Source organism: Cinclus cinclus, chromosome 3 (assembly GCF_963662255.1).
Source record: "Cinclus cinclus chromosome 3, bCinCin1.1, whole genome shotgun sequence".
NCBI classification, from domain to species: Eukaryota; Metazoa; Chordata; class Aves; order Passeriformes; family Cinclidae; genus Cinclus; species Cinclus cinclus.
Window position 1 is genome coordinate 9,589,850 of NC_085048.1, and position 21,803 is coordinate 9,611,652.

The window sequence follows — 21,803 nt, forward strand, 5'->3', positions numbered from 1 at the left end:
CTCTAAACTTCTGTTACACCACTAGTAACACTTGCTACCAGAAAGGTGACGCTGAGTAACCAGCTTAACAAGTGTAGATATTTAAAATTCAAAGAAAAGTTTAGTTACATGCATATAAGTAAGCACCAATTAAATTAAGTATGTTTAGACTGAAACTGCAACTCATATTTCCTTTTACAGCTTTGTTTTTCAAATTTCTGAATATATTTAGTGTCTTCCTTGTTTTGTTTCTGGTATATTTATGGAGGAACATTGGAGTGCAAGTTGCAGAATAATGTGTGTAGCAGAGGAAGGTGAAGAGTCTCATCAAACAACATGGGATTTGTACCTAAACTATTTTGTATTGAAGATTAAACCTGTATGAAAAAATTTTCTTGAATGAAAAATGTTTGATTTCTGAACAGTAAAGGACCAGTCAGCCCCTTATTTTAAAAATTACTTTTTCTGTAGCTCATTTAAATAAGCTAGAAAGTGTATGGGAATTATTATTTTAATCAATTGTATTTTTTTTAAAATAATTTCCTGTTTACAGAAGCTCTCACTGGACAATTTTTTATGGGTTTTTCTTCTATTTTGTAAAATTATATTATATACTTTTTATCACGTTTCTGGATTTTTGTTTTGCAACCTTCTGTTACTTTCCCTGCTGTGCTGTATATTTCTTAGAAGCTCTTTTGAATGGATAACTTCTTACACAATTGAAAAACTGTGAAACCTGCTAAAGTTATTTAGTCCAAACTATATGTAGGAATATATCACTTCAGCTTTTCAAATGGTGCAAACAGTGTAATTGTTATAAATAGGTATGAAATCTGGTTTCAGTACAAACACATTAATTTATGTGAGCCTGGTAGCTCTGCCAGTATTTGGCTGAACAGATTAAAGTCCTGAGCTTGAGGACATTTGACAGTAGTTTAGGAAAACTTGTACAAACAGTTCTGCCAGTCTTAAGGCAAAGCTTGAACTGATTGGGTGGGAAAGACACTCATGAAAGCCCATGCAATGAAGAGGCAAGTTTCTTACGTGATGCAAGAGTTCATTTTTAGGGGGAGCAATTTTTTAGAGTCCGTAGCTAGCTTTTTTAGGCCAATGAACCATGATGTAGTTCTGAAACGAGGGGGCAAGATGTCCATCATTTTCCTCAGCTTTTCTTTGTGGATAGTGATGACATAATAATTTCTCTGTGTTACCTGTTGGCAGAAGACTATGCAAGTAAATTAGTATTTTCCAAACTTGGTGACTTGTGAGGTACTATCAGGCATACTTTGACATATATATAACTTGTATGCATATTTATACATGCTGTTGATAAAAACCTAGAAAATTAATTTCTCCTCTATGCAGGCTTTGAGGTTATTGATATTCCTATTGAAAACAAGCAAGCAAAGGATGTGAGTTGGCTTTTTAAGAAGACTAGACTCTGCTTTTGCTGAGTGTATTCCCCTGCCCCTTTAATGTGCTGCAGAAACCCCACCTCAGAGTCTGCTCTCTTCTGTCACTGTCAACATTCTCAGTGCTGCTGGGATTGCTTCTCAAACTGCAATACAAAGCTCACAAGGAAATAAAGCACAAGAACATTAAGATCCAGAGTGGTTGCTGGGCCAAGCCAAGTAAATTGAGAGATTTGGTTTTCTTAGAATATTTGGGTGTACAAGGGTCATAGAGTGCAGAAGTATAGTACTGCTCAGTCCGAGAGTGAGTTAAGAAGCCAAAAATATTGCAACTGAAGAATGATTCACTTCCCTGCAAAAGTTTTAGTTAGTTTTAGAACACTGTTTTAACATAGTGAAAATTAAGTGCTTACTCTGGAGGAAGATGTACTTTTGAGATTGTAACCGTAGAAATATTTGTTAGAACTTAAAACTGGTTGCCTAAATCTTTTGTCAGAAGTGCCTAACACCTTCTTTATTTGGACTGCGTAAGGAGCCTGGACATTTTGGAATGTTTTGTCAAAGTTTCAGTTGTGTTACTGAAATCCCTATATACAGACCCTCGCTGCAGTATGGCATAACAGGTTTGGAGATGTGCAGTTTAGACTGGTTGTATAGTTTTCCTTTCTTGTCCTTTGTTACTAGTCTGTTCTAGATTTCTGTCTAATATTTGTATTTAAAAATACTATTTCTGTTTTAGTAATTTTGGTGGGTTATCTTTATGGAAGTTTTAAAAATGTCTTTTCAAGTGTCTGACGTGGTTTTACAATACAGTGTTTAATTTAATGGAGTACTGGCAGAATTGTTATGTGTTGGGTTTTCAAAATAGTTTAGGTTGCTCATGATGTTAAGTCTCTGCCATAAGCATATATCTTACATAAATGGTACAGAAGAGCCACCCCTGTAGAAAACTGCTGGAAGGGTATCGTGCATTGAAGTCATTCAGTAAAATCAAGAAAAAAGCACAAGCATCTACAGTGTATATAGCAGCTTCCCTTTCTTTCCAGTCCCAGTGATGTAATAACTATGTGTTTTGTGTTGAATTTCTGGCCTAGGACACAACTTCAACTGTAAAATATGTCTTCTTTGTCACAGTGGTTTGGGTATTCTCCTGAGAGGAGAGGGATGGGATTTGGAATTTCTTAATGCAGTAAAAGTAGGTTTCATTCTTTCTGGTCATCTGTTTTAACCACTTTTGATGTATAAAATAAAATCATATCTTTCTCTTTAATACTTTATTCTTTTGTTATTACTTTTCACAGGCCTTTTTTCAGAGAAGGGGCTGTTCATTGCTTTTGCAAGAAAAATGGTTACAAGCTTATTTCTGGCAAGATTCAGGATTATTTGAGAGAGTAGTTGTCCCAGGATCTGGATGTCTGGATTCCAGAAATGGATTTTACTGCGAGCAGTGTTTCATGTGGTAGTCCTAGATGATTTCCAGTGAAGAGTCTACCTCCCGAACTCTGCCCGAGGCAGGGTTTCATTACAGGGCTTGAGTTGCTTGCAGCCGGTGCTGAGTGGATTCTCCTGTCCCACCTTGCTCTGCCCCAGCCTGTCCTTGTTGCTGTCCCCAAGTCAAACACAGTGGTTGGTGGTCTCTCTGTGGTGTTTTACCCAGTTTAGCTGGATGATCTGGTGAAATTCTCACGCATGGAAAAGGAACAAAAAAGCCTTGTGAATCAAACAGTACCAAGTTTATTCAGGGGAGTGGTAAAAGCTGTTGAGTGAAGGGTGGCAGGACTGTCCTCTACACAGTCTTAATAGAGTAAAGAAACGGGTTATGCGTAGGCCTCTAGATTTATGGAAAATATTTTAAATTTAAAGGAGAGAGAGGAAGTGTAGACTTTAGGAAGAAAGAGTCTGCTAAAACATAACTTTGTTTCTAAACAGAAATTTTGTGTTAAAATCTCATTCTTAATGCTGCAGTGAAAAATGGACTTAAACATTGTCACATGTTGTATCTAGAGCTTGTAGAAGGGGAAGAAGATGAGAATTTTCTGTTGGTGTGTTAGGGGGGAAGAAATCATGAATGCTTGTGACATGTGAGGAACTGTTTTACCTAAAGACAGCTCAGTGTGTAATATCTGCTTGTATGTAATCTGGGGGACCTGTGGAATGATCTGCTGTGTATTAGAAGTTTGCAACCATTGTCCAACCCCCTGCCGTGGGCAGGGACACCTTCCATTAGACCTGGTTGCTCAGAGCCCTGTCCAGCCTGGCCTTGAGCAGTTCCAGGGATGAGGCAGTGATGTAATCAAACAAAACCAAAAAACCTTGTAAATGTTGAGCACTATGTTCCACAGGTCTCTTTTTGACTTATGAATTATTCTGTATGACAGGGTATGAATAAAAATAGAAAAAGGTGGGGTTTTTTTAATGTTCTGAATTTGTGTTAAAAAAGTATTAAAATGTTTATTTCTGGAACCTATGAATTAGATTAATGCTGGTATTGAATTGGAGAAAATAAAATGCTTTGCTGATACAGATAATCCCAGTTGAAGTTTCTTCTTTGGGGAAAAGGGCATGACTTTATACATAGGAGGTCCAGCCAGATGTCACACATTCTGGGTGTTTTCTTCTGTTGTAATGGTAGGGCTAGTGTTAGTGGTTAGTGTTGAAGAAAGCGATGAAGATACTGGTGCTGCCTGTGTTTTCTCCAGTTTGCAAACGATCTGTGAATTTTATGATATGGGGCAGGATCTTTTGGGCTCTTGTTTTCAATGGAAAAAAAGGACTGTATTTTTTCTTTTGCTGCTGGTAGCAGTAGATAATGCTAACTTAAATTTTAAATTTTTGAGAAAGAGGCCAGTGAGAAAAATTAATGTTAGTTGTGCTAAAACATATTTAGAGTTTTATAAAACTTCTGTTTCTTATAATGTTCTCTGAACTGCTTAGAACAAAAAAGGAGTTAGCTGTGCTGTTACCCTCCTTCTTGGGTTATCTTTTCTTAGAGACATGGAAGGAGGCATGGCCATGGTTTTGGACTTCACTGAATTGTGAATACAATCTTTTATTATTGGGTCCTGCAACACAGACAAAATATGCAAACAAATCACCACTAAGCTGAAAGTTAAAACCAACAAAAATCCAAACAGCAAGCCCCAAAGAACCCACCCAAAAACCACCACAACCAAAAAAATTATGCCTCTTCCAGGCTTGGTTGTTTGTTATGTAACAGTGATTTGGGTAGTGTTTATGGTAAATATACTTTAGCCTATGGTATAAGCTTTACCTGCAAATTTGTTTAGAGATCATTAGATCAAAACTACATATTGAGACAGAAGTACCTAAATTAATAATGTTTTGTAATTGAAACTAAAGCACACGACCTCGACAGGAACAGGCCTAGGTAAGATAATCAGCTCTCTCAGCAATCTGTAGAAGACATTGTTTTCAGAAACTGTAATAATCAAATTCAGAAGTCTTCAAGGTTTGAGTTTCTGATTTGTTTTTTTAAATAATTGCTCTTCTTCCCTTATATTTTCTATGTCCATGCACAAATATTTGATCATTCCTTGGAACTAATAAAAGTTTTTGCATAATGTATGAATATTTTCTTAATATTTTTAAAATATTAATTTTAAGAAAAATGTCTTTAGCTTTTTTAAGGATATGTTAAAATCTGCTTTCAGTTTTTAAAAGAATAAAATCAGCCTAATTAACTTAAGTGTCAGCATTACTGGAATAAGGCCAGTATACTAATGTGCCTACCCCATAATTCAGTCTGAAACTAAATTTGCTCTTCACTATCAGTGAAATTGCTGGGAAGTGATTTCAGACTCCATCTTAACTAAAATATTGTTCTTCTTGAGGGAATATTTCTTTGAGCTGTGAAAGTTCTTTGTCAAAAGCACAGAAACACTCAACCTCAGAAGTTAATGGCTTAGAATGATTGAGGCAATAACAGTAGTTTGGGAGTAGAATTTTGAGTATGGAGCATCTGTTGGCCACTTTTCCAGTGCTAAAGCAGAGTTAGTTGTTTGTGCCAGAATGTTGAAAGCACCAGATTGTTTCTTTGCCTAGTATTTGAGGATCTATTGAAAAGTATTAGTTATGTGTTACCAGCTGTGTGGAGTAACTTCATTTTGAATTATTGGCTGGTGTAAACAGATGGATTTACTGGTGAAAGTAACTCCTCAAGAGGGACTGGTGTTGGGAGCACAACTAATTTTACTTTGAACTTGAGTAAATTTACCTGCTGCATGTCACTATTAGGAGAGAAGGGAAGGGAAAGAAACAACTCTGAATTTCCATTTTTAATCTGTTTTGCTAAGCATATCCTGGCTTTGAAAAGTCCTTATGGAAACCATTTTCTCAGAAAAGAATGAGCCCAGGGCATTGTATTTGTGCCATGGAAAGAGGAGGTGGTTTGTTGCAGCAGCAACTCTTCCTTTAGTAAAATGCCTTTCATATTTACAACAAAACAAAAAAAAAACAACCTGCAGAGGAGGAAAAATTCTATTTCCTGAAAGAAAGCCTGAGGAATTGTGATAATGCAGTGAGATATTTACTGTATTTATGCAGCTACTATATTTTAAAAGTAACACATTGCTAGTAGGTTTTGAAACCTGCCTTGTGAGCTTTTTCTTTGTTTGCTGCCAGGTGTACTCAGTAACAGTGTGCAACAGTTCTTCTCACTCAGGATTTTATATGCCCAAATCTTCAATTTCACTTCTTTTTTTTCACATTCATTGCAAATGTAATATTGGCTATTGTTTCTATAGTGAGTAATATCTTTACAGGTATGTGGAGATTAAACTGTTTAAGTCTCTTGGAATTTCTTGCATATTATTATATTAGCAGGGTACATTAAATTGGTAACTAGCTCTAATCTGTTCATGAAGCCTAGACTTACCTTCAGACTAAATTGAGAAGCACATTTTTTTGTGTGCTTTCAATATTCAGAAATCTTCTGAAGTATTGAAGACTCTTACTTTTCAAAAGATATGTGACTAATGTATTTTTCTTTTGGTTTTCCCTCTACAGGTTCGATCTGTGGATGAGATGAATCATGAGTTTCAAGCTCTTGCCCTAGAATCTCGGGGAATGGGAGAGGTAATTTTTGAGGGCTGGAAATCCAGTTGATTTGGAAATGTTGATATAGTCTAAGAAGTCTAAATAATTCAACGTGAAGCAAAGAGCTTCTTTTAAGAACAAGTTTATTATTTCTGTGTAAGGTGAAGAGAAACCAAGTACATTAAAAGAGTGTTGGGATTGTTATTGACTGGTTCTGTTGTGTCTGCGCCATTCTTGTTAGATGAGTGATAGTTCTAGGGAAGTGAAAGGGTAATTTTTTTAAGAGTGTACAGTTCTATGAAAGGAGGCATGTCTTCAGTCTCACTGTTTCTAAGCTAGTGGAACAATTGCTTGCTACTCCTGAGAAGCCAGGGAGACTGGGATTTGAAAAAAAACATGTTTGGCTCCAATAAAAGTGAACTGGCATACCCAGCAGAAGTGTGTGGTAATTTAATATTTTTTTCACTGGTAATTACTCCTTAAAAGATTTTAACTAGGCTGAAGAGTGCTGTTATGTAATTTAGCTGGAGGGAAGAAGGACTGTTTCTTTTGACTGATTTGATTTGTTTGGGTTTTTTTAAGTCAGTGTACTTAAAGGCTGGGGAAAGGAATTTAACATGAAGGATGACTTGGCTCCTTCAAAAGCAGTTCCATGAGCTGTTTAGAAGGTAATTGACAAGTATTAGGGTTATTTGCCCTGACAGGACCTGGTGAAGAAATTCGTGTTGAGCTAAGATTTCAAATGTGGATCCTTTTGTCTTGCTGGGTATTTACCTAATTCGGTTGATAGTTGAACCAGTGGCAATATTGCAGCCTGACTTTCTTAAAATGATGGTAGGAGTCTTTATGGAAACCATAACTTACTGATGAAAAAGATGTGCTGTGTTCTAGTTCCTGAATGTTTCTGAGCTGACATGTGGCCATTCCTACTTGATTATTTTATTTTAATGAAGCATTCAAGCAGTCACTTGGCTTTTCAGCAATTTTTGCTTCATCCAGGGTTGTCTTTCAATCATCTCCCATTTGAGAAAAGCAGTAACGGATGAAGCCCTGTTCTTTAGAAACCTGAGCAGCCACACTGCTCCTCTCCCAGCTCTTAAAATTCTTTTTGAAAAGTAAAAGTGTTAGTGAAGTATCTGTGATAGTACTAGCAGTGTGATAGAGTGGATGGTTAAAACTCATTATGGTATTTGGTCTTCTGACACCCACAAAGTACTCTACAAAGATTGAAAGCAGTGAAAGTGAAGGATGGCACAAATGCCTGGGAATTAAATTATAATGTATATGACTGTTCATACCAGTCCCCATTTTAGTTATCTCAGATGGGGGAATGTATTTCTGCATGATTAGGATTCCTTTGGTTTGTTTTCATGGCATTCAGTGGATTTATAAAGATGTTTTAAAAAACCACACACAGAGTCAGAGTTTTGATACAGTACTGTAGCATCAGCAATTGATATTATATCGTGACCCTGCACTCACCAGGTTATTCTGTCTTTTGTTTCAATGGTGTCTTCCAGGTATCTTGAGGTAATACAGGTTCACATAGCTAGGCTGACTCACTCACTAATTTTCTTGATGTATTGCACCACAATGAAGTAGTTCTGGGATGCATTCCATGGCTGTTTTAATCTTCTTGATTATAGCCTTCTAGAATATTAAGGGAAAAGTCCTTATAAAGTGAGCTGGAGCTGGTTAATATTGTGAAGAAATAAGAATGCATGGATCTCTCTAGGCATCTGTTTGCTGTATCAGGGTGTACCAGAGTGGGCTGCAGGACTTTTAGTGTAACCCAGTACAGCCACACAAAACTTACTGCCAGACAGAACAGAAAATTAAGTCTTATTTTGATAACGTCTGTTGCTTTAATTTACAGGGTCAAAGTGCACAGTGTTGGTTTTAGGAACAAAGTATTCATTTCTAGTGTCAGAACTTCATTCAGAGAAATTCAGCTGAGGTGTTCATTGAGCTCTGTAGGAATAACTTCCAATCTTAAAAATAATTTAAAAATCCTTAATTCATGAGACAGTGATGGAGACCATGCAGTTTCCTATCAGAGAGCTGGTTAGGAGGCAGCATTAGCATAACTGGTTGTTATCATTTGTGTGTAGTAAAGGGCTTTGTTCATCTGGTAGACACCTAACAGGGATCAGTGCTGATACTGAAAATGATGCACTTAATGAGCTTTTGGGAGAGTTTAGTAAGAAATACGACAACCTTCTCCATTATTTTTACTTACAATTGGATGTGTCTTTGTAAAGTTTGTGTTTTGTTACACTAAATGCAGAGAATATTGAGGAAATCAGAATGATTTAAAGCACCTGTATTGATTTGAGATGACTTCTAGGTGAAGTCTTTTTTGGTAGAACTAATCAAGCACATTGTTTTTCCTGCCTGTCAAAGAAGAATACGTGTTTTGTTTTTCTGAAAAGTAATTATTTTATTTGAATTCTACAATTAAAAGATTTGGCAATTGATAGGGCTGCTTATTTGACAATCCAAGAGCTAATATATTCATTTGAAAAGACCATAGTGTATGTCATATCCATCTGTCAAAGTAAATAATGAATCTAAATCAGTGGCTCTCAGGGAACTGCACTAGTGTTAGCTTTGTAAAATTGCATTTATTTATTTGATAGATTTTGTTGTGTAGAAAATATACAAAAACGATTTCAGTAAATCTGTTTAATCTTCAGTAGTTTAAATTTAGCCTTTCGGTATGGATGATGCATTGTTTTGCATTAAAGATATTTTATATTCTTTGTGTACCAAAGTACATGAAGACAGAAAGCAGTTGAATTTATCTGTTTGCAGTTTGAGAGTAAGTAGTTTAAAAAAAAGAGCTAACCTCAAAAAAAGGAAAACCAAAAAAAACCAGAACAAACCTTAAAGCATCACAGCAGTAAAATCCCCCCAAAAACAACTTGCATTTTTGCAGTGAGGATTAGTGCTTCTAACTACCAGAGTTTTCCTTCTTATACAGATAGCTTGAATGAGTTTTGATATCAAAACCAGTATTAGAGTGTGTTCTGCTCTGAATTTGCTTATTCCTAACACTGAGTTGTGTGAACACACCTGTCCCATAGTGGAATTTACTAATTTCAGGGTAAGCATACTTCAGGTAATTCTCATTTTATGACACCCAAGACATTATTAGATCTGTTTTATTCTGACAAGGTTGTGTTAGGTGGTGACACATTCCCTTACATGTTTCAAACCCCTCAGCTGGACACATATTTGAAATTGACTTAGACAGCATTTAAAATAAAGTGTGATTCTCTAAACCAGGATTTTGTAGATAACATTAAGTCATTGGTTTCTGTTCTACCACTCTCCTATAAAATGAAAATTTAGTATTGCAAACCTGTTACAAATAGAAAGCTAAAAATTACGTGCGTAGGCAGATCTGATTTTTGACATCCTCTGCTTTCAGTTGAAATGCAGTTGTAAGATTCCATTAATCTATTTCTCTGCCTTCAGATGGCTAATATCAACCCTTAAATTTGGGGTAAACTTAATATCCTGCTGCTCACAAAGTATGTTTGGTTGACACCTGGTGGTGATTCTACAATACATTTGAGAGTGGGCATCTCTGTCAGGGCAGATCACAACAGTACAGCACCTCTTGCAAGCATAACATTTTCCTGTATGTCCTATTGAGCTTTGGTTGTTTATCATCCTCCCACCTGAACCCTTCTCTGTTAATGAATTTCTATAAGGAAGCCAGAGATTTGAGGTTAACCAGTCAAATGCCTTCATTTCTGGTAAGCGCTCTGGGCAACACAAAACACCCAACAATCCTTAAGTTTGTCCAGGGGAGTTCTTGTCACCTCTGTTGCAGTGTTAATACTGGGGCCTACCAGTGGCAATCTTAGCCACCTCCTCTTGAGGCTTTTTTCACAAGTGCTTTCAGTGTCACACTAATATCTATATTATATACTCACTCCTGTTAGTGGTTTCATCAAGACTCATACTAACCAACTGTGAAGTTCAGAAGCATTTTTTAGTCGCTTAAATTACAGATGAAGCAAATTTCCAGAATGTACTCATTTATTGCAAACAGCTTCATCAAATTATGTTTGCCTTTTCCTAATTTTGCAAAATTTAAAATTATAAATACAGCATTTCATTTTGCAGAATCTGATAAATCTGATGGATTGTGCAGCGCTCTTCTTCCCTAAATTTTGCAAGTTGTTTTCACTTTAGTTTCTGTTGATGTGCCTTGTGAAGTACCTATTCTGTCTGAGAATACATTTTGTTATTTTTTTTTTAAGTTACATATAGAGAAAATATGACCTGTAGAGTTTGGCAGTTGTATTGTTACTGATGGGAAAAGGTACAGGAATAAAGTAGTAAAATCAAAGCAAAAGGGATGCTAGTATTTGAGGATTTCTTGTTTGTGTGGTACATCTGTCATGTCACACTTAAGTCTGTCTGTCCTTGAAGACAGTACAAAAAGTGATACTGATCTAACATGACACTTCCTGTTTTACAAGTAGGAATGAAAAAAAACATACATCTAAATAACAGTGTTGGTATGTGAAACTTCACATATGAATGTCACAGATTTTTAACAGCTCTATGGTCGAAAGGAGCTGACTTGCTACCATGTGTATTAGTCACTTCCTAAAATTTGGAACATGATGCATTTCCAAGTGAAGGAAACTTTACAAATGAGCTGCTGCTCTTTCTGGTTATCACAGTATTAGTTAACAGCCAAGCTTCTGAGTCTTTGGCAGGAAGGCCCTGTTTGTTAAAGTTTCTGAGAAGATTGTCTTGATTTAACACAGGGATTAATTTAACTTGCTTTTTTTCACAGCTGCTTCTATATTCTGTATTTCTTCCTCATGACTTCAGAATCTCAATCCTGTTTGAGTCGTTTTAGTAACCCCTTTTTACAACATTAACTTCAGTAACAGAAAGCAGACTTCAAGTGTTAGGATTTCCTCAGCAATGTGCATTGCTTTAGTGAAAGCTGAGTTTTGTATCAGTCCTCAGCATAGGAAAGATGTGAACTTGTTAGAGTGGGTCCAGAGGAAGCCACAACGATCAGAGGGCTGGAACAGCTCTGCTGGTGCAATGGAGAGGATAGACAAAGAGAGCTGATGTGGTTCAGCATGGAAAAGAGAACTCATTGCAGCCTTATGGTACTTGAAGGAGGCTTACAAAAAAAAAGGCAGAGCAGATTTTTACAAGGGCAGATGGTGGTAGAATGAGGGGAAGTGGTTTTAAATTAAAAGAGGAGAGATTTTTGATTAGATACAAGGAAGAAATTCCTTACTGTGTGGGTGGTGAGGCACTGGAACAGGTTGTTCAGAGAAGTTGTGCTGCCTATCCATGGAAGTGTTCAAGACCAGGTTGGATGAGGCCCTGAGTAACCTGCTCTAGTAAGTGGCGATCCTGCCCATGGCAGGGAAGTTGGAATTAAATGATCTTTAAGATCCCTTCCACCACAAACCATTCTATGATTCCATGATGTAAAACTAATTACTTGCATATCCTCTTAAAAGTATTGCTATTTTTGCTCATCTCTAAGCATATTTAAATAAAACCATCATCATCTTTTCTAACAGCTTTTACCTGCCAAAAAGTTTTGGGAACCTGATGATTCTGCAAAAGATGGACAAAAAGGGATATTCCTTGGTGACGAGTGGAGAGAGACTGCATGGGGAACTCCTCGTAAGTGGTTGTTGTATATTTACTGAAAAATCAGTCATGATTACTGAATGTTATTTCAAAGCAAATTTTAAACTGTATATTGAATTTTATTTTCCTTTCATTTTAGTTGTGAAAATGTATACTGCGTTGTGATTGTGTTTTCATAACGCTTTTTTAAACTGTGATTTGGAATTTTTTATTTAATTAAATTTTTGTCTTCATATTGCTGTTGTAATGAAATGCGATAACACTGCAAGTTGTATTTTTAAAAATACCATAGTTTTATTTATTTATTTGTTTTTAACAGACCATTCTATGTCCCAGCCTATTATGGTACAGAGAAAGCCTGGACAGGGTTTTCATGGAAACAGTGAAGTAAATGCTGTATTGTCTCCACGATCAGAAAGTGGTGGCCTTGGAGTGAGCATGGTAGAATATGTGTTAAGTTCCTCTCCAGCTGATAAATTGGATTCCCGGTTTAGGAAGGGAGCTTTTGTAAGTAATGCAGTGTGTTAAGCTTGCCTGGTTACCTGCTATGGTCTTTGTTACATGGTTTTATTTTCTGTTCTCTTAATCAGTTTTTATTGTTTAATTCTTTTCTTTAGAAGGAAGTGTGTAGTTGCTGTTTGTCTGTCTTCCTTGGTTGGAGGGGCAAAAGAGGGGAGTGGTTTGGGAATCTTAACTGAATAGCTGTCTTAAAGTGCTTTCCTAAAAACTTTATTTAAAGGTAGGAAAAAGACTGCAAATAGCTTAATTTAAAATGTGTGGTGAGTTTTATTGTAGATCTTCCTGTTGTATGTTTTCATGCGGGTTTGTTTTGTAACTGGATGTTTTAATTGTATAAAATAAACTTTTATCTAATTCAAAGTGTTACTGCTTTAACAGCACCGCTATAGTTAAGGTTGAGTTAGCTCTTCCATTATAAATCTTGGCATTCCTTTTCACATTTTGGCAGTTATTAATTGCATGTGGTTGAAACTTGATAACCAAGTTACCCACCAAATGCAATTTCATTGACAACAAACTGTTTGTATTGTTTACGTGCACTGTAGTGTAGAATTAGGTCACCTTGTGGTGCTCCTATTGTGTTCTGTTCAATATTCAGAATCAAACAGATTCTTTTTCCTCAGGGCACTAGAGATGCTGAAACAGATGGACCTGAGAAAGGAGATCAGAAAGGCAAGGCTTCTCCATTTGAGGAGGACAAAAACAGAGATCTTAAACAAGGAGATGATGAGGATGTTACTAAAATAAATGGCAGAGGTTTGCCAAATGGAATGGATGCCGATTGCAAAGATTTTAAGTAAGCTTTTAACTGTTTCTCAAGAAGACGAGCATGTCTCTTAAGGGCATTATTACAGTTCTGGTTTGTGTGTCAGCTTTAAACATTACCAGCTGCAGACTGATTCTTCCCTCTCAAGTCCTCCCTTTCCCACCGTGCCACATGTTTCTTAGGATGTCATTAATGTGTGTGTCACTTCTCATGAGACAAATTCATCTTAACATAGTAACTATTAAAAGTAAATGGGTACTTTCTGAGTGTGGTGAATTAAAAAGGGATGAAAACTTTAACCCTTTTAATGTCAAACTAAATTTCTTTCTCTCTCTGCTTCTTTTTAATGCTCTTTTGCACCTGAGTGTTCTTGTAGAGAGTAAGTCCTACAGAATTTTAACTTTCCTTCTGATTTTGCTAGTGGATACCACAGCCTAACACAGCTAATCATTTCCCCATAAGTCTTTATAGAAGCCATATCTTTGACTAAGGTGGAGCAAGGTATTTTCTTACTCATATAATTAAATGTCACCTATGGAATGGTGTTGTGGTTTGGTTGTTTTTGTAGGGAAAAACAGATTGGACCAAGCTTAAGCTTTTGAACAGTGAACCCTTCTTATATGACAGCACAGCCAGTCTGGTTTTTTTTTCCTAATACTAAACTGCATTTTAAATTGGGTATTTTTAAAGGGCTGATCCTTCTTTCTTGAATGACTGCAATGCATTTGTAAGTGTCATAAAGAAGAATTAAAAAGAGAACTAGAGTGCTGCACATAAATTTGTATTAATGTGATGAACATGACTACTAGATAGTTGTGGTTTCATTAGTTCATTACTGAACAAGTATATTAAAATGCATGTTTGAATCCCATATGTAAGTATTTCCTACCCTTAAAAAAATGTATTTACCTGAGGCTAAGGAGGGATTCTTCAAGTCTGTTTTTCAAGATGTATCATTGAAAATAATACAATACCAAGCATACCAGAGAGCTCACATTGGCTCCTCTGGGATGCCTGCTGCAATAAGCACAATAAACAAAGTTACCTTCATTGTTACCCATCACAAATACAGAATAACTTGTGTCCTGCTTTTCTTTACCAGTATCTATTTCAATTTTGAAATAGGTGTTTGTAAAGTACCCTCTATATTGTTTAAAGAGAGAAGTTATTAAAAAATAAACAAATGCAAAAAAGCATCCAAAGCCAGTAAACCTCTCAAAAAAAAAAAAATAAGGCCATCTAAATGGAATGGGCCATATAAAGTGGTGGTATAGAGCCCTCCAAACAGAGGTTTATAATTGAAGTATTGACACAACTTTAACTATAGCAACAGAACAGCACTAGAACAGCAACCTGTGTTAGCTAACCATAAGTATTAACAAAGGAACTTCATCCTGTCCTCCTCCTTGTATTTTTATTGTACTTGTAGCATTTTTAAACTAAGTATGTACTAAAATAACTGCCTTTTTTCCTTTTGTTCTTCACTTTGTTGATGCTGTATTTCACTTGGGAAAAATAAGGAATATTAAACTGCTTTAAACTCACGTTTTGAATAAGACATGGTTGCTTGCTAGGTTATTTAGATGGTAAGCCAGTGTTTTATATGCAATCACCATGAGGTTGCTTGTTACATTAAAAAAACCTCTAGTCGAAACACTCCTCCTTTCCTAGACATATTTTGTCCAGAGTAATAAATCATACATTTAACTCCCTAAAAGGCTGATTTCTAGCTGTACAGACTTAAGTGTTGTTATCAGCCATGACATAAGTACTAGTAGATTTCTTTGCATTAGTCATGTGCTTCAGTGAGGAGCAGATACTTTGGCTTTGGAGCCCTGAAGAGGAAGCAGAACAGGTAGTACTAAGGCTGTGTGTCTGACCTAGAAGTAGCAGTACAGCATACTGGTCTGGCACTGTACTGCTGGAATAAACATAGGTTCTTCCCTCAAGATAGCATTTGGTATTTGAGCCCAGTTCTCACAAGTGAAGCAAACTTAACTAGAAGTTTTACATTTCCTGAGAAACAATATATAATCATAAAGTTCTGCCAATGCAATAATGTTATTTTCTCACACAACTCTTTCCTAGTAGTTTTTGATTTTTGCTAGTAAAAATTGATAGTCTAAACAATATGGCCTCCCCCAGTGTGTGAGGTAGCATTCCAAATTAAGGTATCCTAAATCTAACCAAATAGTGTTGGGAATATCTTTAGGATGTCACTCTGTTGACACCTCACTTCATCTGTTTGCCTGTAGGTGTTTATAGGTGTACAGAAAGTCCCCTCTAGTCAGTGGGAGTGTGACTAATACTGCCAAATGAGAGAGCAATCCAGCTTTTATCTATAATACTGTATCTATGATATTGTATATTCTATTCAGGGTTATGTTAGGAGCACTTTTTCCCCACCAATCATCAGTGTAGGATAGTCTATTAAATGAGTTGTGTAGGAAATGTTTTAGTCACATGCTAAATCAAGTGGTTAATTTTACTCAAGGTAAAAATATATTGCTTGCTTTTCAGATATCAAAAATTGTTACTATAGTGTATGTTTGTCTTTTGCAGTTGAAATGTTGCTGTGTGATTCTGTTCTTTGGCGTAAAATGCCCTTAGCCATTGCTTCTTTTTAAGTTTTCTCTTGAGTATGTTTCATGTCACTACCAAAATACAATAGAGACATCCCAAAATTCATAGGTGACCACAAGTCACTCCACTCAAAACAGCCTCACAGATCAGTTTATTTTCCTCACAAGTGATTTGAAGGGCTCTCTAGTCAGTCTTAAACTTAAAAAAAAAACCCCAAAATTATGCTTTAGAGTTAAATGCATTCTTTGTCTTGAACCATCAGTGCATGCTGGTTGAAAATGTTAAAATGAGTCTGCTTCCCTTTGTAAAGTCTCTTGAGTTCAGAGCTGCTTTGAAAGTAGAAATCCTATGCTATGCCTGTGGACAGCTTTATTTAAGATTGAAGAGTCTGTCTTAAATTTCTTCTGAACAGTCGTACCCCTGGAAGTCGACAAGCCTCCCCAACAGAAGTAGCTGAACGCCTGGGCCCCAATCCTAGCACCACAGAAGGATTAGGTCCACTTCCCAATCCTACAGCCCATAAGCCTCTGGTAGAAGAATTTTCAAATCCAGAAAATCAGAATCTAGATGCCATGGAACAAGTTGGTCTTGATTCTCTCCAGTTTGACTATCCTGGCAATCAGGTACAAATGGACTCTTCAGGAGCTACTGTAGGACTTTTTGACTACAATTCTCAGCAGCAGGTTAGTAATGGACTGTGGCAAATTGATCCTTTAAGTTGATTATCCTCTTGATAATCAGTCATTTCAACATGCACTCCAATATTATTTTGTCTGTGACTTAGTCAAGGGCAAATAATTGTATAATTAATCTAAAAGAATATTTTTGCATAATTTTCTGGTTTAGTAACTTGCTATTACAGAAGCTTGGTTTGACTTCCTTGTTTTGTAAGCAAATCCAAGTATATTATAGCTCTGACTTTTGAAAACTGAAATGCTTTTTTTTTTTTTCAAATAGCTTTTCCAGAGGACTAATGCTCTGACTGTTCAGCAGTTGACAGCAGCCCAGCAGCAGCAATATGCACTGGCTGCAGCTCAGCAGCCACACATAGGTGAGGTTTCTGTACAGTACAGTAAGTGTCCCTGGCAAAAGTGGGTGTGTTGCTTTGATAGAATCCTTTCAATTTACCTAGTCTTCTCATTCAAATAGATACTGATCACTTGGCCCGTTGCAGTGGTTCTCATGAAAACTCAGAATGACTGTCTGTGTCTGTACTGTCCTTAGTGTGGAGGTTTTCTGTTGTAAATTTTCCCCTTTGGGCAGCTGTATACAAAGAAATAAAACTTATATTTGCTTCTGTAGCATAGTAGTTGAATGTTGATGGGCATAAGAGTTAAAAATGCTTACTGTTATAAGCAGTAATAGAAACACTAGCTTTATATACTGAAAACCAATATGCAGTTGTAAGATTCTGTTGCAGGTTAGTATTTTAGTAATCCAGTTAAAAACCATTGTAGAGTATAATTTTGAAATCCTATTGTTGCGTTGACTAAGTTTTAATTTTTCTTTGTTAATGGCACTATTTAAACAGCTCTTTCTACTTGCAGGTGCCCCTGTCATAGAGCTAATTCTTTAGCATGCATTTTTTCAGTGCCTTTAGTTCAGTGAGTTACTTAACTACATCAAGTTCTTTGTGTGCTGCAACCCAACAAGGAGCCTTTATTTCAGTGGCAACGATTTTATCTTCCAGTCTGAGGAAGCTGTCGGTGTTTAGGGGAGGGAGGTTGGAACACAATGGAAGCAATTCCTTGTTTAAGGAAGGGAGATAATCGGGATTCCTCTCCAGTTCCACTGGGCTGTTGGGCTGTGTGTGCACAAATGTCTTTCCTCTGTGAGAGAAGAAGGATTCTCAGGCAGGCAGAAGTAAGCATCTCCAGTGACTTGTGTCAGTGCTTTCCTGCAAATAAGTTTTTCTGCCAGCTTGTTTAGATAGGTTGGGATGTCCACTCAGACAGGGATCAGCAGCCTATAGCTGGGATTGAAAAGTAACAGGTCTTTAGTGTTACAGCTTACAAATACAGGCTGAGAGCTGGAAGGATGGCAGATTGAGATGTTTGTGTGAGTCCACAGGTCCTGTCTTTGACTTCTGAACTTTGGAGAAGCCTCTACTTTGTATGAAGTGCTGACTTAAATTTTCCTCATTAAAATGCAGTCCCTTCTCATGTGCACATTAATAGAAATTTATCAAGAAATATTTGGAAGGAGGGACATAGGTTGATGTGCTTTACTTGCTGCAACAGGTGCTGACTCAGTGTTGGATAAAGCACGAGAACCCAGCTGACAGGGGGAACTCTGGGTAGCGATGCTTTGTTTGCCAGAATTTCTGCAGTTGTCTCCTTCCATTGCAATTCTTATATCAAATTCGGATTCTTGGGAAGTAAAGTTAGCATCTCATAACTGGTTGTTTAAAAGCTAGGTATCTGACTGAAACTGGTTAAATATTTTCTTAATTGTCAGTGAAGAGAGATTTTTGTCTCTAGCGGGTGGTTCATTTCATCTGGCTAATTCACTTCAGACACTTGATGACTTGTCTGCTACAGATTTCCTTGCAAGACTAGTTTAGCTTTCAGATTGTTGAAATTGGGCAAGATACATTCCACTTTGAATAATCCCTTCTGTGTAAGGATGGATAGACACATATGAGGTAAATCTCCTTGGAGTCCATAGATCCAACAAAACAAAGCTGTTAGGCCTTGGGATTAGTAAGGAAGGACTGATGAGAAGACACTGAAGTGTTGATTTCTGTAATTACCTGCTCTTAAGAGGTTCCAATGTACAAACAGTTCTGATTTTAACAGATAGACTGTATGATTTGGGTGTTGTGAAAATGATGATGCTTGCTAAGAATGTTGGCTGTAATGAAACTCTGTTTGTTACTGCAGCAGGCGTATTCTCTGCAGGCTTGGCCCCAGCTGCTTTTGTGCCAAACCCGTATATTATCAGTGCTGCTCCTCCAGGGACTGACCCGTACACTGCAGCTGGATTAGCTGCAGCAGCTACCCTAGCAGGTAACTCAACACTGGAAATGTCTGTCTTGATAGTTCCACCAAATGAAAAGAGAAGAAAAAGGGAAATTGGTCCTGTTTATTCTATGCACATGTAGTTCTAGGAAGGAGAGACTTGTGGGAAAATTAATACTGCCATTCTGAAAATCTTTACTCAAGGAAAAAGGATTTCACTTTGTTATATATGGATTCCAAGTTTCTCTTGTCACTGGACTTTCATATACAAAAATTAGGCCTTTTTATCTGTTCTGAAAGTGTTTAATGAGGTGCATCTGACATTGACAGTATGTTTTATTTTGAAAAGATGAAACAGCTAACCTTTCCTTGTATGTTTTTACTCAGTGCATTAATTTTCAAATTCCAGCTTTTTTCATTCCCAGTGGGTATGAGAATAAAGATGGTCTTCAGCATGTTAAAAGGCCTAGACAACAGAGAAACCCAGGAAAATCTCTTAAATAGTTACTAGATATCACTGTGAAACAACATGACTGAGTATTCAAGTCCCAGCTAGTGCTCAGGCTTGAATATAACATTTAAAAAAGCATCTCCTTTGCTTCCGTATGGTATTTCACAGGGAAGGCAGTAGAAAAAAGTAAGACATGTATACATAATGGTTTGTATGTACAATGCCATGATACAGAGAGATTATTCTTCTACAGGTTTTTCATCACTAGACCAGAAGAGTTAAGTGTGCCCTCTTTGAAGAGCATCACGTATATGCAGGGGAGGCACAGGCAATAGCTGTGTTTATGAGCAGGGGCATCATACGGAAAGGAGGAATCACAGATGATCAAAGTCTCAGCACATCACTATCAGGAGGATAAATTTTGTTCATTCTATGATATTCTGAAATGATCTTTCTTCCACACATGAAAACTGATTTTGAATGTTCTTTGGTACACAGACTCTTTAAATGCAGAATGCTTTAAGGTTTTTTCTTTGTCATCTGAGTCTCAGAAAGGGTATTCATTTTTTTTCAGAGAGAAGATAGGGTGTGAATTTTTTAAATTAACCCATTTGTATTCATGTGTCATATTAAAAAATATGGGAATTCTCTCTTTTAATACCAATTTCTCTTCTGAAACTGAGAAGATGGATCAATGAGGGATGCTACAAACAGTGTTTTAAGCAGCTGCACTAGATGGAATAATCCTGCTTTCTGGTTTTAGGTCCTGCTGTGGTTCCACCTCAGTATTATGGTGTTCCGTGGGGGGTGTATCCAGCCAATTTATTCCAGCAGCAAGCTGCAGCAGCAAATACCACAGCAAATCAGCAAGCAGCTTCCCAGGCACAGCAGGGACAGCAACCGGTATGTTCAGCATGAAAAGCAGAGGTGCCTTACCTTAACATTCCAGTGTGTGATGGTCAGCTGCCAGAAAATGTTACATAATTCAGATATTGCGTTTTACTGTATAATAAATTAATGTTAAAAACTCTCTATTTCCTTACTGATTGTCACTGTCTCACACCCTGTTATTTTACAGTCTCATCTCTTAAGATAATAAGCATTAAAAATTGTTCTTTTTTCAGGTTGCTATGCTATTGTGTGTGTAGGTACTGCTTCCTGTGTAGTAAATTATTGTCAAGTTTAATCTGGAAAACTGACATAAGGGAATGAAAAGATACACTCAGGCAATTTTAGGAGGATATTTTTTTCTTTTAAGCTTGGGAAAAAAATCCATCTGTGTTTTCATAAATTAGCTGTCACATTTTTCCATCCCTTCAAAAAGTAGGGGGAAAAGTGGGAAAATAAAGGTGTTAGCAGTAGTTTTGTTGCTTCACAGGAAGGAATGCCCAACTTATTTTTCTTTGACATTGTTGTGTTACAACATCACCATGTGCCATATGGTGTTTTGCCTTTGGTGAAGCGTTATTAAGAACTTGTTGAAAATTCCATTTAAGTACTTTTAAAAAAAAATGCTAATTTTCTATTGTTGCTCTGGATACATTTTTAAACTATTGTATGCGTTTTCAATATAAATGAATGGCAATTTTGACAAAGGAAAAGCCCAAATTTTACAATAACTTTATACTTGAATGAATGTAAGCATTTCAAATTTCTTACCAGCAGTGTGGTTAATTTCAATGCCATTCTTAGAAATGTAATATTATAAGTCTAATATGCCATGTAGTTCGAGGGGTTTCATCGCTGTTTTTTATATTCAGGTGGATATTTCTTTCTGCTGGTTGTTTTTATCAGTGACCTGCATTGGTAACTGAATGTGTATTGTCTCTGCAGTGTCTTTTTGTTTTCTCTGTAAAATTAATACTGATTTATGCAAATAACATATACAGTTCTTTGTGGGAATATATTGTGAGCTGTATTTCTCCCTTATTTCAGACTTGAAAAAGTTGATTTTAACCAAGAGAAATAGAGTAGTTGCAAGAATTTAGATTGCTTTTCAGTCAGATTCCCAGAGATTCGCTGTCAGAACATAATAAAATACACCTGCATTGCATGGTGATGGAGTGTTATGTGAATGTTTAAAACTCAGTGGGTGCATTATTTACAGCACTGTTGGCAGTGGAATGTTAATTATTTAGACAAGTTACTACAAGTGCTGAGAGACTCAGATTTACATCATTCAGCTGCCTTTAAGTAATGTAAACAAATGTGTTTATGAACACATTTGAAGGTCAGGTGTTCAGTTAATAAGTAATGTAGAGCATAAAATGTATCACTTACAGATTTTCTTCCTTCCTTTATACTCATTACCGTTGATGGAACATACATCAGCCCTGCTGTCCAGAGCATGGCAGATATTTTATGGTCATGTTTGTCAGCAAAATGGTATCTACCTTTTATTCTTTATATGTGTCTATTCTTGAGACCAACAA

At 36.6% G+C, this 21,803-nt stretch overlaps 1 protein-coding gene across 12 annotated transcripts in view; it reads left to right on the plus strand.

Annotated features, from left to right (window-relative positions):
- The window catches only part of PUM2 (pumilio RNA binding family member 2), a 73,462-nt gene that overhangs the window by 21,729 nt on the left and 29,930 nt on the right, over positions 1–21,803 (plus strand). For 11 of the 12 annotated variants that reach the window (XM_062489671.1, XM_062489673.1, XM_062489670.1 and 8 more), the window contains 8 exons: positions 6,417–6,485; positions 12,020–12,125; positions 12,412–12,599; positions 13,235–13,407; positions 16,373–16,643; positions 16,918–17,011; positions 18,843–18,968; positions 20,135–20,274. In XM_062489671.1, coding sequence (XP_062345655.1) covers positions 6,417–6,485; positions 12,020–12,125; positions 12,412–12,599; positions 13,235–13,407; positions 16,373–16,643; positions 16,918–17,011; positions 18,843–18,968; positions 20,135–20,274 — 1,167 coding nt within the window. The remainder of the gene's footprint in view (positions 1–6,416; positions 6,486–12,019; positions 12,126–12,411; positions 12,600–13,234; positions 13,408–16,372; positions 16,644–16,917; positions 17,012–18,842; positions 18,969–20,134; positions 20,275–21,803) is intronic. The other variant, XM_062489677.1, reaches the window with a different exon arrangement.